The sequence below is a fragment of the Papilio polytes genome, unplaced genomic scaffold (genome assembly GCF_000836215.1).
Source record: "Papilio polytes unplaced genomic scaffold, Ppol_1.0 DF823700.1, whole genome shotgun sequence".
Taxonomy (NCBI): Eukaryota; Metazoa; Arthropoda; class Insecta; order Lepidoptera; family Papilionidae; genus Papilio; species Papilio polytes.
The window spans coordinates 245,461-260,616 of record NW_013525504.1 but is presented as its reverse complement, the minus strand read 5'-3'; the positions used below and the strand labels follow the sequence as shown (position 1 = coordinate 260,616).

General features: G+C 34.3%; 1 protein-coding gene across 2 annotated transcripts in view; it reads left to right on the top strand.

Annotated features, from left to right (window-relative positions):
* Nucleotides 1-15,156, top strand: part of LOC106103843 (protein pellino) — a 52,410-nt gene that overhangs the window by 30,898 nt on the left and 6,356 nt on the right. For both annotated transcript variants that reach the window (XM_013283751.1, XM_013283752.1), the window contains exons 4-6: nucleotides 13,078-13,272; nucleotides 13,865-14,044; nucleotides 14,891-14,998. In XM_013283751.1, coding sequence (XP_013139205.1) covers nucleotides 13,078-13,272; nucleotides 13,865-14,044; nucleotides 14,891-14,998 — 483 coding nt within the window. The remainder of the gene's footprint in view (nucleotides 1-13,077; nucleotides 13,273-13,864; nucleotides 14,045-14,890; nucleotides 14,999-15,156) is intronic.

Here is a 15,156-nt window from a genome sequence, read left to right as displayed (position 1 = left end):
TTTTTGTAGTAAATAGTGTAGTTTCTGTATATTTAATTTAATTTAATTATTATTAACTAGCTTTCACCCGCGACTCCGTCCGCGAGGAATTAAAAAAAAAAACAAAAGAAAGTAGCCTATGTGTTCTTCCAGACTATCCTCTATATCCATACCAAGTTTCATCGAAATCCGTTCATCCGTTTAGGCTACAAACTCTTAACATCCATCCATCTAAACTTTCGCATTTATAATATTAGTATGATGGATTTAGAAACGCTCAAATTGACTCGTGCAGAGTAAATATTTACTTCGTATTTTTTTAAGAATTAAATAATAATTCTGACAATTTGTTTTTGATATGTAGCCTAAATTCAACCTTATTCCGCGTTAGAAATCTTTCATCGACGTTTAAAGCTCAGATCTAATTTGAAAGCAAGATAAATAAACAGCGTGTAACAATAAAGGCGCAGTAATAAGGAAGAACGTTTATGAGCGAGTTATTTGTAGCTACATAGTTGTCGGGTAAAGCCGGCGTCTATAATTGCACCGTGGAGGGTTTATCGGCTGGAACTAAAGACAAATCAATTTCTCCTCACGACCAGCAAGAATTTTATCAGAGTACTACATAAACATTAACGTTTACAGAGTACTTTTGTGTAAAATATTTGAAAATAGCTTTTGCCCGCGACTTCGTCCTCGTGGAGTTAAAAAAAAATTAAGTGCCTAGTGTTCTTTCAGACTATGCTTTACATCTATGCCAAATTTCATCGCGAACTTTCAGCAGTTGAGGCTACAAACACTAACAAACATCTATGCATCCATCGATCTACACTTTCACATTTATAATATTAGTAAGAAGTCAGATTAATTACAAAATGATTTGTGATTTTTTGTTTTAATACGATTGTAGATGAATTAGCCTTAAATTTCTCTTCTCTAAATAAATAAAATAATTAGTAAAACAATAAAGATGAATTTAATACTTAAAACAAGAATATTTGTCAATAAATGCATTTATTAACTTTGTAATTAATTACCTACTAGATTTCATACTAGAAATCATTATTAGAAACGTATTTCTTATCAACGTGATGGAGAACAAGACGGTCATAGAGTGAATAAATGACAAGGAGGTCAAATGCATCTGTCTAACGGTCGGGCTATTACGGGCCACGGCGCGTGAATACATCATGCCGATTGTACGCTTATCGCCGGATTGTTGATAATTAAACGTCTTTTATGTTTCTTTGAAGTATTCAAAATTATTCATATACTAGCTTTCGTCCACCACACCGTCCGCGTGGAGTAAAAAAACAAAATAAACAGCATATGTGTTCTTCCAGACTACCCTCTAAATAAGCCGAGATCCGTTCAGCAGTTTAGGCTACAAACTCTAACAAACATCAATCTGAATTTTTGCTACTAAAATGTTAATAAGAAAGATTTCTGTTAAAGTTGAAATAGCTAGACGTCTTAAAAAATCGTTAAAAAAATTACCTCTAGTATCAATGTATAATACCAACACTACAATGAATAATGAAAATCGAATAGCGAACATTTGATTATTGAAAATAAATATTTATTTGACCCTTGTAAGGATTGTAATATACTTCAGTGCCCAAATGACCGAAAGATTGATAAAAGATATTTTGTAAATAACAGATATAAAAGGTTTCAGCCATCGAAGAGGCAAGGACATTGTAATGAGGCAATTTGGCGCCTCAGGGAACTACCTAAATTGGGTCGTATTCAGAAAACGACAAGCGGTCATTTTGAATCTTTTTTTTTTGTCATTCCACGAATAAGAAAGTTGGGTAAGGGCCATGGTGAACATATGACTTGTGACATTCTTACTTTGTTGTATTCTGTAATTTTTACCTGTTTTTATGATAGATGTTATGCCTCTTTCTTAGCTCTGTTGTTAACACATTATGATATTAATGTATTGTGACAGGATTTTCGAGCTGTTTTTATTTAATTCCAAATTCAACATATAATTACTCTTCGAAACATGTATGAATATGGAAACCCTACAATTCTTATTGTCCCCCGCTGCCTTGGCCAGTCATTGTTAGCACAATGAGGGCCACGGGAATTGGGATAGGCTATTAAGTTTTTCATTCTTGAGACTGCTGAGTTATCCATTAGATAACAATTGAACATCTACCGTCCAACGACAAGGACTTAAGTTTTTAACGACTCGACCTCATTACTGCCAGTTCTTTTGCCCGCTGTACACAAAGCATTACCGTATGTTCATGAAGTTCATTGAAATACTATCGTGTGAATATAAACGTGTAATTTCACATAATTCATTTATCTTGTGAGACAAAACAATCGGGTTGCGCTTAGTAACACTGAAATACTAAATATCGTGGCAATGACTTTCGAGTTGTAGGTCATAGTGTTATGGACTGCAGACAAGAAGAAATACAACAGATGTGTTGATCGAATAAAACCAATTTTTCCTTGTCTTCGGTAAAAAATAAACCTGGGAAATGATTATTCCGAATGTAAAACTAAAATGAGAAACGTTTTGTGTAGCACACATAAGTGAAATTGTCTCCATCGTTTATTTTAACCGTCTGGTTTCATTGTTCATATAATGGGATCCTTTATTACTTAGCACACATCAACTTTAGTCGCAAAATAAATGTCTTGTTTTAAAATGTCTAACAAAAATAAACACAATTTATTACCACTACAGATTTCCAAGAAGGGTTGAACCATTTTTTCTCTAAATCTCACAAGAATCGCACAAAGTTTGTACGTTTGTACCGTTTCTTTTCTTCTTCAAGGAATAATTATACATCAGGTATTGCAGCTTACTGTCATTTCTAATAGTAATGTCATACAAATATTATAAATGCGAAAGTTTAGATGGATGGATGTTTGTTAGGGATTGTAGCCTAAACAGCTGAACTGATTTCGATGAAATTTAGCATAGACGTAGAGGATAATCTGAAAGAACACATAGGCTACTCAGTTTTTTTTTTAATTCCACGCGGACGGAGTCGCGGGCGAAAGCTTGCATTATATAATGTAATCTTGTTAAATGTATGAAACAGGCTAAGTAAAAAAAACTGGAACATCATGCAAACTTGTTTCCAGAAAATATTATCCCTTTAAAGATGTTGATTTTTCAATTCTTATATCATCATCATCATCATCATCATCCCCCTTGTCCTACTCCCGTAGGGTCGGCACAAAAGGTTTTGTCCTCCAAATAACTATGGCATACGTCATCTCAGTCATCACTCCCTTTTTGACGCAAACCATCCATCTCTTTCTATATATATCATACTAGATATTCATAGTGTAACTGTTCCGTTTATTATGAACAATGTATTTTTCCATTGAACATGGTCAAACATTGGAGCAATGACCTCATTTTGCTGCATGTTCCACTTCTGAATTAGCGCCTAACCTCCGCTAACCTTGCAAAAAAACTCGTTTAGTAAACACAAACATATTTTGCGGTATCCGCATCTTATACATGCTAAAACGGACGGACGGATAAAAAAAGAAAAAATACTGCGGTCTGGGTAATGTTACTGGTTTCCGAAAACATGTTTTAAAATGCATGTAACACATATGATATATTGCAAGGGTGTACTAGATATTGAACATTGCCTGCACGAGGTGAATGACCTTTTTCCCAGTCACTTATGTGGTGATATATCGTGTGAATCTTCAATACGACAGCAAATGATATGTGTCTTTGCTGAGATTGATGAATCATTTTCGATTATAACTGGGTTATTACAGGCTGAGACCTACATTTGAAAAAAACATAAAATGAAGTATAATTTATCCTGCTACAATTCCATAGAAAGTTTTTAGGTATTCCCGATGAGCAAACGCTGTTTTTATAAATAATTGTAACAGATTTTGGAATTTGAACAGGGAAAAAATTATACATTCGGTGTATGAGTGCAGAAAATAATATATGGACACCATTAAAAATTAATTTTAAAAAGTTTTAAGAAGAAATAAACGAAATTTAGCGGTATGTCTATGGGTCGATAAAAGACAATCTTTAATTAGACTTAATTAACAAGGGCTATTGACCCTTTGTGTCATCTTTAGCGCGCTGCTCTTGTATGTATGCATGTACACGTTTAAAGAGCTTAAAAATTAAGTTCTAATTAATATTTTAATAAACAATACACACTATTACAATATTTTATCTCATACATTAGCGTAAACATAAATCTAATTTGAAAGTTACAAATTATGTTTAAAATTGTATAAAATACAATATTAAGGGCCTGTCTCACCAAGTTGTAAATTCTCTGATAACAATCCAACGTGTGAAATATGTGATGGAAATATCGGGTTTTGGTATCTTATCTGACAATGACGTCATTTTAAGCAATCTGAGCCTCTATCAGCCAGTGGTGAGACAGGCCTTAAAATCTAAACCATTTTCTGGCGAGTGGTAACTTATTATGTAGAGAGAAGTCAATGGATATTTTTCAGTCAAGGTACTAGTATATCAGATTTTTTCCAACAATTATATACACTAGACACTTTTGATATATGAAAATGAATACTTTGACCGAACAGAATCATGTTCCTGGCCAACGGAATAAATCTGAATGTAATCGGCGCCGCCGGAGATACCCGCCAGGTATCACGTAAGCCATTTAGTACATTGAGGGTCGATTATACTGACAAGGTACGTGACAACTTTAACGTGTTCAATTTCAATAACTGGAAAACAACCGCCGCGTCGCCGCCGGTCCCCTTTTAAAATACATAATTCAATATTGAAATTCTTATCCTTGTTTCTTGGCTGCTGTTGAATACGATCGAGCGATTATTGCATGATATTGATTGTTGTCATCTATCTAGTCATCATCATCATCAACTCAATATACCTCCCCACCGAGGGGCTCGGAGCCTACCCTAAGTTAGGATACCTAGGCCATAGTCATCCACACTGGCCCAGTGCGTGTTGGTTGACTTCACGCATATCTTTGAATTTCTTCGCCGATATGTGCAGGTTGGATCACGATGTTTTCCTTCACCGTAAGAACGTTAGGTTAATTATGTACATATGGAAATTTGAAAAAATTGAAAATCACATTGGTACATGGCGGGATTCGAACCTAAGACCCATAGGTTACAAGTCAAGTGCTCAAACCACAGTCACCGACGCTCTATCTATCTATCTAGTGTTAAGAAGAAAATAGTAATACACAGAAGGATCGGCGCAACACTAGACCCCAATGGTCTATACGTATACGTCCCATCCCTATCACATCTGTCAATGTCATTCAGACGTCTAGAGGAATAAGCGTGTTATTCTAGTCGGAGTTAGTGATCTGAGTGGTTTACGTTGTTACAATTATATTAATGTCTAATACTAGTGTAACGAAATCTAGATGATTTATTAAGTTGATTTTGCCCTTTGTTCTTATCCACCTCTTACATCGTTAGATAAACTGATTGACGTTTCTATATTCACGTCTTGTTAAAACGGCCTTCACAATTGAAACCGCAGTACACGGCTATCGTGAGGCAAAACCCAATGTAAAGGATGTCCCATTTACCGATGGCCGGTTGCGTGGGCCAAATGCATTGTGCGCAGACAACACGCGAACCGCGATATCATACTGTATACGAAATATGTACATTGTTTCCTCTGCTCTCATTTCAACACGTGTACTAACGAAAAAAAAGAGAAATATCAGTGATAAAATTCTTTTGATAGACCTGTCATTGTAATAGAAAAGGTATTTTAAAAATATAGTACCAGTTTCATGTATACTATTAGACCAGTTTTACAACAGCCTATATCTTTACTTACCGTCCACGTAGAAATGTTACTAACCAAGACCTTGTTATGAAATTATCATGGACATATCGGAAACGATTGTGGCGGTTTGAATGTCACTTGCAATAAATATCAACTAAAACTACGTAAATTCAACAAAATATCTACTCCGTCTGAAACCTATAAAGGTTACCCCACTGAGATCTGATTTTAAAGTATAATATTTTTTTACAGATCATAAAACATTATTTCTTAATGCACATACATTTTGTTTATGATATCGGTAAGGCAAAAAATACTGAATTTATTAACATTAAACTACCATTATCGTTGACCACAATTTGTAATAAATCTCGTTTATAAATGGACATAAATAAGAATCTCAGTCTGAGGTATAGTCAAAGATATACATTTGTTACCCATTTGTTTTTTTTGTATGTCACCATATTAGCTATAATTTATGCACGTATGTATGTTGTTAAGAATATCTTTCAACCAAATTCTATTGTAAGCATTCACTGAAATGGATAGGAAATACGTCTCCAATGGTACGTCATTTTAACATTTTCAATTTCCCCGCGTTCGCAATCCTGTTTGAAACGTTCCCTGGGGAGGAACTCGTGTGACAATGTGTTGGTGTTGTGAGAGAGATGTCTCCGCACAATATCCCCACACACTGACATGTTTCACTATTCAAGTTACATTTATCTAAAATCTGTTAAACTATTGTTTATATTAATAATTTTTTATACTCTTAGTACATTAGTTATTGCAATTTTAGTGACCAAAAAATCGGGATAACCAGCTATCTATCAGTTCTAATATTTCAATAGTGAAAAGAATAATGTTATAACTATTATGTGTTCCATCTTCCAACTCTCACACAAAGTCGAAGGGATTGCGACCAAGGTAAAGGTCTAGGTGCCAAGTAAATACATTCTTTGTCATTTAAAATCTAGGTTAAATTCTTAAGAGTATTATAACTGACTACACTTATTAGATTAAACTACATCTTTATGTGTATTTACACTGGTACACTGGTTTCTGTTTTAAAAAAAAATCAGTCCTGTGTAAATTATTACTAGCTTTCGCCCGCCACTGCGTCAGTGTGTAATTTAAAAAAAAAAAGTAAGTAGTCAATGTGTTCTTCCAGACCATCCTCTACATTTATGCTAAACTGCACAACCGTTTTGGCTACAAACTTTAACAAACATCCATCCATCTATCTAAACTTTTGCATTTGTAATATTAATTAGATTTATTAAGATTTTTTGTTCGATAACGCCTAGAGGTTGAAGACATTTTTGACTTTCGGTAAGGTATAGATTTCTAAAATACGTTTGTATGTATATGTGTATATTGTGGTACTATAAGCATTTCTTGGTTTTTTAATAACTATTTTTTTATATTATATTAATTCTTTGCTGTCCTGTTAAGTTACGCATGGTAAACGTTGTTTTGTAGAGAATAAAACTGTTTTCTTTAATTCGACTTGTCCTTACTGCAAACATTTTAATCGGCTTATTTCTTTCAGGCTTGGTTCATTAAAACAAGCATGTGATTTTTAATTTTTTGTTCCATTAATTTTCGTAATAAAATGAAATCACAGACACAAGTTAGTTAAATAACATTTGGAACAGATTCTGTCGCCTCGCCATTATGTCGCCTACGCTCCGCTACTCCGCCAACTCTCGTAGTAGGGTAACCACAATTAATTGAAAACAAAATGATATTTTGTGATGAATGATGATGAATATATTTTTTCTGATTTAATTTTGTAAATTTGAAGTATATTTTGACGAACTATTTTATCAATACTTATGACATGTGTAACTGTATAACACTTATTGCTCTTCTCTCTTATATGATAATAATAATAATATCATCAAATAGATTTATTTAACTTCTTATGCTGTCTGTCACTGCATAGCATTTTATGACTTTTGAATTCAATTGTTCTGTTTCGAATGTGGTAACCCTATTTGTAAGAGGCCTATCGACCGTGTTATATTATACTGGCGCAGATTGTACGTACACCGAAGACAGGGGCGTAGAGCTCATTAGCGTACCTATATGAAACTATACGTAAATAATTGACACGAAATATTTGAAAGTCTGTATGTGCAGTATATACGCCTCCGATTTATTCTTTACAAATATATAAAGATTTTTATAAAAAAAAACTAAAAACGAATAAACAGTAATTAAACCACATTGTAACCGTATGATTTTTATTCAGTATAGTTGTAAAACTATTCTTTTACTTAAATCTTTTATTTTACTATAGCAATGCATTTACAGCCTCACAACTAAACGCTGTATAAAGTTAAACTTAGGAATAAACTGAATATAAGCAAATATTAGTACAAAATTTGCTTATACTCAGTCTATTCCTAAGTTGAACCTTTTACCGTGTTTATTTGTAAGGTTGAAAGAGTTTTGTCTCAATTTAAAAAAAAAAAATCCAGGCTTGAAATTTGTGGTAATAAGTAAACATCACAGGGCTCGCCAATATCGCGTGACGTCATACTGTATACCTTTTTTAGACGTCCCCACCCTTTGTAATCTTTTTCATAGCGTAATATTCTGTTCTCTCTTCCCGGTGCGAATTCATTTATTATTAAACTAGGAAAGGTGGAAATGAGGCGTGCGTTCCCCCGTGACGTCCGTATTTAAATTAACTAACGGTGTTATAAATTATTCCCGTGTATGGAATTAAGACACGACTATGTTACACGCGATTTACGGTTTTTGACGTCAACTAATTTAATAACGTTTTCGTTATGCACAAAAATTCTTCTATAATTAATTATTTGGTGGTTATAACTGGAGTTAGTAATATGAGAAGGGATGAATGACATGTAACAAGAAGGACGTTAGTTATGAATGTGGAAGGGTACACCGGTAGAGGTAGACCTAAAAAGAGATAGATGTATTGCGTGAAAGGAGACATGATCAAGAAGGGAGTGATGAAGGAGATGACGATAATAGAGTTATTTGGAAGACGAAAACACGGTGCGCTGACCCAACGGGAGTAGGATATAAGGTAAGGGAGGTGACGACGAGTAATACTAAATTACTAGAATCATAGATCTAACAGAAAAAAAAAATTAATAAATGTGGTAGAGCTGATATAGTAAATTTTCAATATTAATTTCATACAAATATAATAGTTTATTTGATGAGCCAGAGAGGAAGTCAAAACGCTTGTTATGTTTTATTTTAAAGGAGAAAGTACTGAATTAGTCATCAGTCTTTGTCGTATGTTTGCTTTTTAATTGTTATCTATTTCCGTAAAGAAAATATCTACAATTAAATACATTGCTGTCTGTCGACCGATTAGGGAAGTGTCATACTATCTCGATTTTCCTGCTGTTCATTGAATTAATATCACATTACCTGTACAATGAACGTAGTAACTAAAACGTCGGTTTCCACAGTCGATACATTTTTATTAAAATATATTGTATGTCTTTTACTCAAAGGGAATGAAAAGGATCGTAATATTTTGACAAGTGATGAAATTAGCAGTGGAAACGCACCGCAGCAATAAAATAACCGCAAATGCAGCGTAAATAATTCTTGACGTATGCATTCAATATTTAATTTTAAAATCGACAAAGGAAAACCAACAAATCCACAACTTCTATTTTTTTTTCAATAGGAAAATTATTACGATATTTTAGTACAACTGTAAATTAAATTTTGTCATTTTTGTATGTATAATATTTAGAACGTATAGCTTTTGATCAAGAATAAGTCCTTTCTGTTATCAAATATAGTCACGAATATAAAATATCAACAAAGTTGCCATTGAAACTAAATGTACAAGTTTCGTACACATTGTCTACTTGTTTTTTTTGTACATTCAAAGCAGTAAGTTGATCTCTACGTTACGGGACGTTGCCCGCATGTTCGCCAACAAAAGATTGTTAAGACCAATGCAGCTTAGTCTGAACTGGTTCAGAATAAGGAAGTGACGCCGTTAACTATGCTCTTACAAATTTCCGAGGATTCAGTCATTCGAACACCAAAATGGCTTGTATGGTTTTTTATTTAAGAGTTTAAATTACAAAAATGGACAATGCAGGTAGATGTAGGGTTACCATGACATATAGAAAATGGACAATTTGTCTTAATGAACAAAGAAAACTTATCAATTTTTATTTCCATAATATAAGTATTTAAAAATGTTAAAGACATAGCCTATGTTAGCTATGTTACTCACACATAAATTACATTAAAAATTATGAAAGAATTTTTGAAATCATCCCAGTAGTTTTTGAGTTATTTCAATACATACAAAAACACAATTTTTTTCTCTTTGTAATATTAGTATGGATAGTTTACTATACGATTATTTTGTAAAAAAATGTAACTGTGGCTTTTTAACGTTACATGTGCTTTGAAATTATTTTGAAACATTGTCCACATAAAAGATGGTTACCATGGTCGGAGAGTGCGGTTCAGACGCGCCACCGATCACGTATTCATAAAAGAACCGACTTGAATAGCGAAAGGGAAGAGCCAGCTCTAACCGCCTTTATTGTTACAAATCCAAAAAAATATATTTTTAAATCAAGAGTTTAGGCACAAAGGTATTTTAAATTTTTTCGTCTGAACCCTTTCTGCAATCTTTTCGGTTATAATAAATTCAGGTATAATAATAATTATGGGATATTTTACATGTTTTCGATAACTAAAATTACCAACAGTATTTCGTTTATGTTCTCTTTAGCAGTTTTATGCTATAGTGTTTGGATCTCTGCGGTCGGGTATCGCTTTCAGAAGGTTCATTGTGCGGCTACGGCCAGCTGATACCGTATACTGTTACGCAGGATTATTGTTCTTGTGTTACTTTACGCTTTTCTATTTCTTTACCGACAACATCGAGATAATTCTATATATATTGTTTGTGATGGGCTGACGCTACAATGTGTATTTTAAAAAGTTAATAAGTGCTTTTGGTGGACCTATCCTATTTTACACTATTTCTCAATTCTCTTATTTAAACTTATTTCCTCGGTGAGAAGTGATCTCAGTTTGGTAATTTTGAAAGTAATTGGTTTTATTCCCGAAGGAAATTAGCAATAATAAATGAATTATTAAAGAAATCGATCTTAACTGTGGTCTTCAACTGCTGACAAATGTGTTGTTAGCTTTTTTTTCAAAGAAAATGTATTATAAAGGATAATAAAACGTATTTCAAATTCAAAAGTCATTAGTCGGAACCGACAGTAACGTCGATATTATGATTTGTTTGTATTTGCCCTTTGAACAGCTTTATTACAATGTGGTTATCTAGTTGCACGTATAGCTTCCTACAAATCATTTGTCCATCATTGTCGGAGACTTGTTTACTTTGAACTTGTATATGCTCCGGTAATCCCGATGAAGTCACGACAGAAACATGCCGCTTGTTGGATTTATATAGAAAAACTAACAATATACAACATGGTACATTCCGAACACTATAAAAACATTTAAAATGAGTTTTTAACTCCATGTTATCTGTCGTATGTATTATTAGTAAGTTCGATTATTTGATAATTGAACTAAATTAAATAAATAGCAATATAGAAATAACATTAGGTAACTAACTAAATCAGATCTTTCTAGAAAGTTGCGACCACGATAAATTTTCTTAATTCCGAAATTAGTAACTTATTTCAAGGAAGAATAAAGTAATTTAAATTGTTACGATTGTTTTAAGTTTCGTAAGTTGAGTTTACGCAATTTAAGGATTACTTTCTTGACGTCAAGCCTTTCAAAGGCTTCGCAATCAAGCGGTACTAATTTAAGCATTGCTATTATACAGCAAGCTTTTGAAAGTTAATTTAGTGTGCTTTTCACTGACGTAAATCCCTAATAATGGGTACTTGCCAGTAGTTTATACAAAGTGGGGGACAAGGTAGATTTAGTATGTGAAAAGGTGTTTTAACTTAAATTGTAAATATCGAGTATTATCAGTGTTTGACAAGGTTGTTAATGAATTTAGTAACTATTAGTAACGCTAGCGCGGTGGCGATAAGAATGGCCTTCAAGGGTTCTGCGTCGGCGCTTGCGAGGTGAAGCGCATTCACGGACGCGGTTTGCAAATGGAGTAATTACAATTACCGAAAGACCTTGTTTCAGTAGATTAGAGAGAGTGGTATAGTAATAATTTCAGCAGGAAGAAAGAGAGGGATGATGTCAGTGTCCCTGGCTACAAATAGTAGAGTTTTTTTTGTCAATACAAGTATGAGATGACTGCAATCACCACGAAATTTCTATTTATCTTCAAATTGTAAATGAGGTAATTTTAAAGTCTCGAATTATTCCTTACATTCAGGCTTTGGAGATACTTTTTTAAAACCCCGTCGGGGTCTGCACTTGTTGGTACGTTTTGCAAAAGCGTTTAAAAAAAAACTGTTTTAATGGACGTCTCTTCAGCTTTGTGCTTGTGCTTTTGAATTTTATTCTTCAGGTTTACTTGCTTTTTCTCTATTATATGTAGCGAGCAATGATTATCTAAAGTTTATTAGTGAAATTTTACATAGAATGTGTATGTATTATAAGACACTTCTATATAATTAAAAATTATTGCAAATAATTTAAATTAAATGAGTAGAGGATGGTGTAATTAGCCTTGGTCTTTCCTTGCTGGCAATCAGAGCGACGCGTGCGCAGTGCGGAACCGATGACGTCACATGCCTTCACACCCACCGACAACTGACGAGACGTTACATTCGACATTAGACCAATCCATTACGCAACGAGATTGAATATCTGTTAATAAATGTCGTTGTGACAGTAACGGTTTCTTGAACTTCTGTAAATATTTTCTTATCGAGTGTTTACTATAGTAGGTACAAGTTAATTGTCAGTCACTCGAATGAACGAACGATAAGGAATTAAAAACAAAAGCTTCCTATCGTCGCTGTCTACATATCATTAATGTACGATAAGGCAGGCCGACAGACGGCTGTCTGTTATCATAACAAGATAGATCCTGCAGATTGGCATGACTAACATAACATGCTTTAGGATATCAGGAAAACAGCTACTAATTATACTTCATACTAATATTAATGCGAATGTTGAGACGGATGAAAGGATGGCTGTTAGAGTTTGTAACCTTATTTTTATTAATTTAACGCGGATGGAGTCGCAGGTGATAGCTTGTATAATATGAACAAATGAATGTCTAATTTAATGGATATTAATAAAAGCGTTAACGTTTTTTGAGTTAATTTAAAGGATTATTAACTTCGTTAATGTCTACCTTTGCTTGCTTTAAACTGTTTAGATCTGATGTTTGTCTTTCTTGTTTCCAGATCGGCAGATCATCGGAGTCCCCAATCGACTTTGTGGTGATGGATACGGTGGCGGGCGACAAGAGTGGCGACACCAAGGTGCTGCAGAGCACCATATCGCGCTTCGCTTGCCGCATCCTCGCTGATCGAAACGACGTCAACAATTGCCGTATCTACGCAGCCGGATTCGACTCATCCAGGAATATATTTCTTGGCGTAAGTTGTACCGATTTTTAGAGTTTTAGGTACGATCAAGTCATTACAGTTTTTAGGCACTGAGTTGACTTTGCCAAGTCGGTAGTAACGAACGTGTTAGAACGAGCGCACACCTGTGACTACACCATCGCACAACTGTTGTGCGACTTTCGTTTGTTTCGCGGCCAATTCGACTGTTTTATTCACAACTAAAAATCGTGTAGTGCGCACGGAGGTTCTCTTATGAGTTTATATGGAGATATAAGAATCATACGAGACTAAACAGCTGTGCGATAGTGTAATCAAAAGGGAGCGCACGCTCTTAGGATTCCCATACAGAGAAGATTGATTTTGACGTACGTTACTTTTCAGTACTTTTCACAAAGAAACTCCTAGCTCGTTGTTTACTTAAAACTGATAAAATTTAGGATGCTATTTGATGTTGGACCGATACGTCACAGTCAAACAGGAAAATTAATGTTGACTATTGTTTTAAATTATTTTATTAAGTGTTAACACTGCAGATAACATAGATTACCATAAGATATACTGTTAATGACTATTGCTGTTATAATCCGTGCAATTAATGATGTCGAATGCCTTTTAATTACAGGAAAAAGCGACAAAATGGACGGAGAATCATGAGATAGATGGTCTGACGACGAACGGGGTGTTGATAATGCATCCACGCGGTGATTTTTGCGGCGGCAGTGCTACCTGCGGCCCATGGCGTGAGACCTCAGTTGGCGGCGCCGTCTTCTCGCTCAGGGAGAGCCGCTCCGCACAGCAAAAGGTACACATGGGTTATGTCTACCACGTCTCACTGTGAACACTCATTTTGCAATTACTAGGAACGATATGAACTCATCTTAACATCTCATTTCTTACTAAAAGTTTTTTTTTATTTAATACTTTTGCACAAATATTACAACAGGAAGCTATTAAGTAATTACTAGATTTGAGCAAATCTGGCCTTAGTGCTCAGAGCGATCTCTTCCAGGCAACCCTGTGGGACATTAATCAATATAGAAATGTAAATGTGAATATTTAGATGGATGGATGGTCTGTTAGAGTTTGTAGACTAAACTGTTGAACGGATCTCGATGTTTTGTGCAATTGTTCAAGATAGTCTGTACACATAGGATAATATTAAGAAGAAAATTATTACTTCGCTGGAGGATTGGCGCAACACTACCTTCTCGGTATAGACGTTCCTATCTGACAGCTGTCAATGTCATTAGACGTACTGGTATAGCGCGATATTCTGGCGGAAGCCAGTTGTTGAGTGTTTGAGTTAATTACGCTAGTTACTATTATATTATTTAAAACTACTTATTTTTGTTTTTTTAATTCCACGCGAAAGGAGTCAGAGAGATAGATACAGCTAATCTTACTAATATTATAAATATGAAAGTTTAGATGGATGGATGTTTGTTTGTTAGAGTTTGTAGCCTAAACTGCTGAACGGATTTCGATGAAATTTGGCATAGATGTAGAGGATAATCTAGAAGGATAAATAGGCTAGGAAAATAAATAGGCAGTTTTGTTTTTTTTTTTTTAAATCTCACGCAAACGGAATCGTGGGCGACAGCTAATTTAATAATAATGCAATGTTTTAGCACACATTTCTGTATTGCAGGGAGTACCGTGTCAAGCGGAGACAAATGTACTAAGAGATGGCACCATGATAGACTTGTGCGGCGCCACGCTGCTATGGAGGAGCGCGGAAGGTCTCAAAAATTCACCTGTAAGTTGTATTTGTTGAGTTGTTTTACCATTCAAATGAAGCTTCATAATTACATAATGTTTTATACAAAAAATTCTTAATGCTATCAAATTATTTTGTCTAATGAACCAATGTTATACTAAATAAAATCTATCGCTTTTCCGGAGGAGGTAAAGATG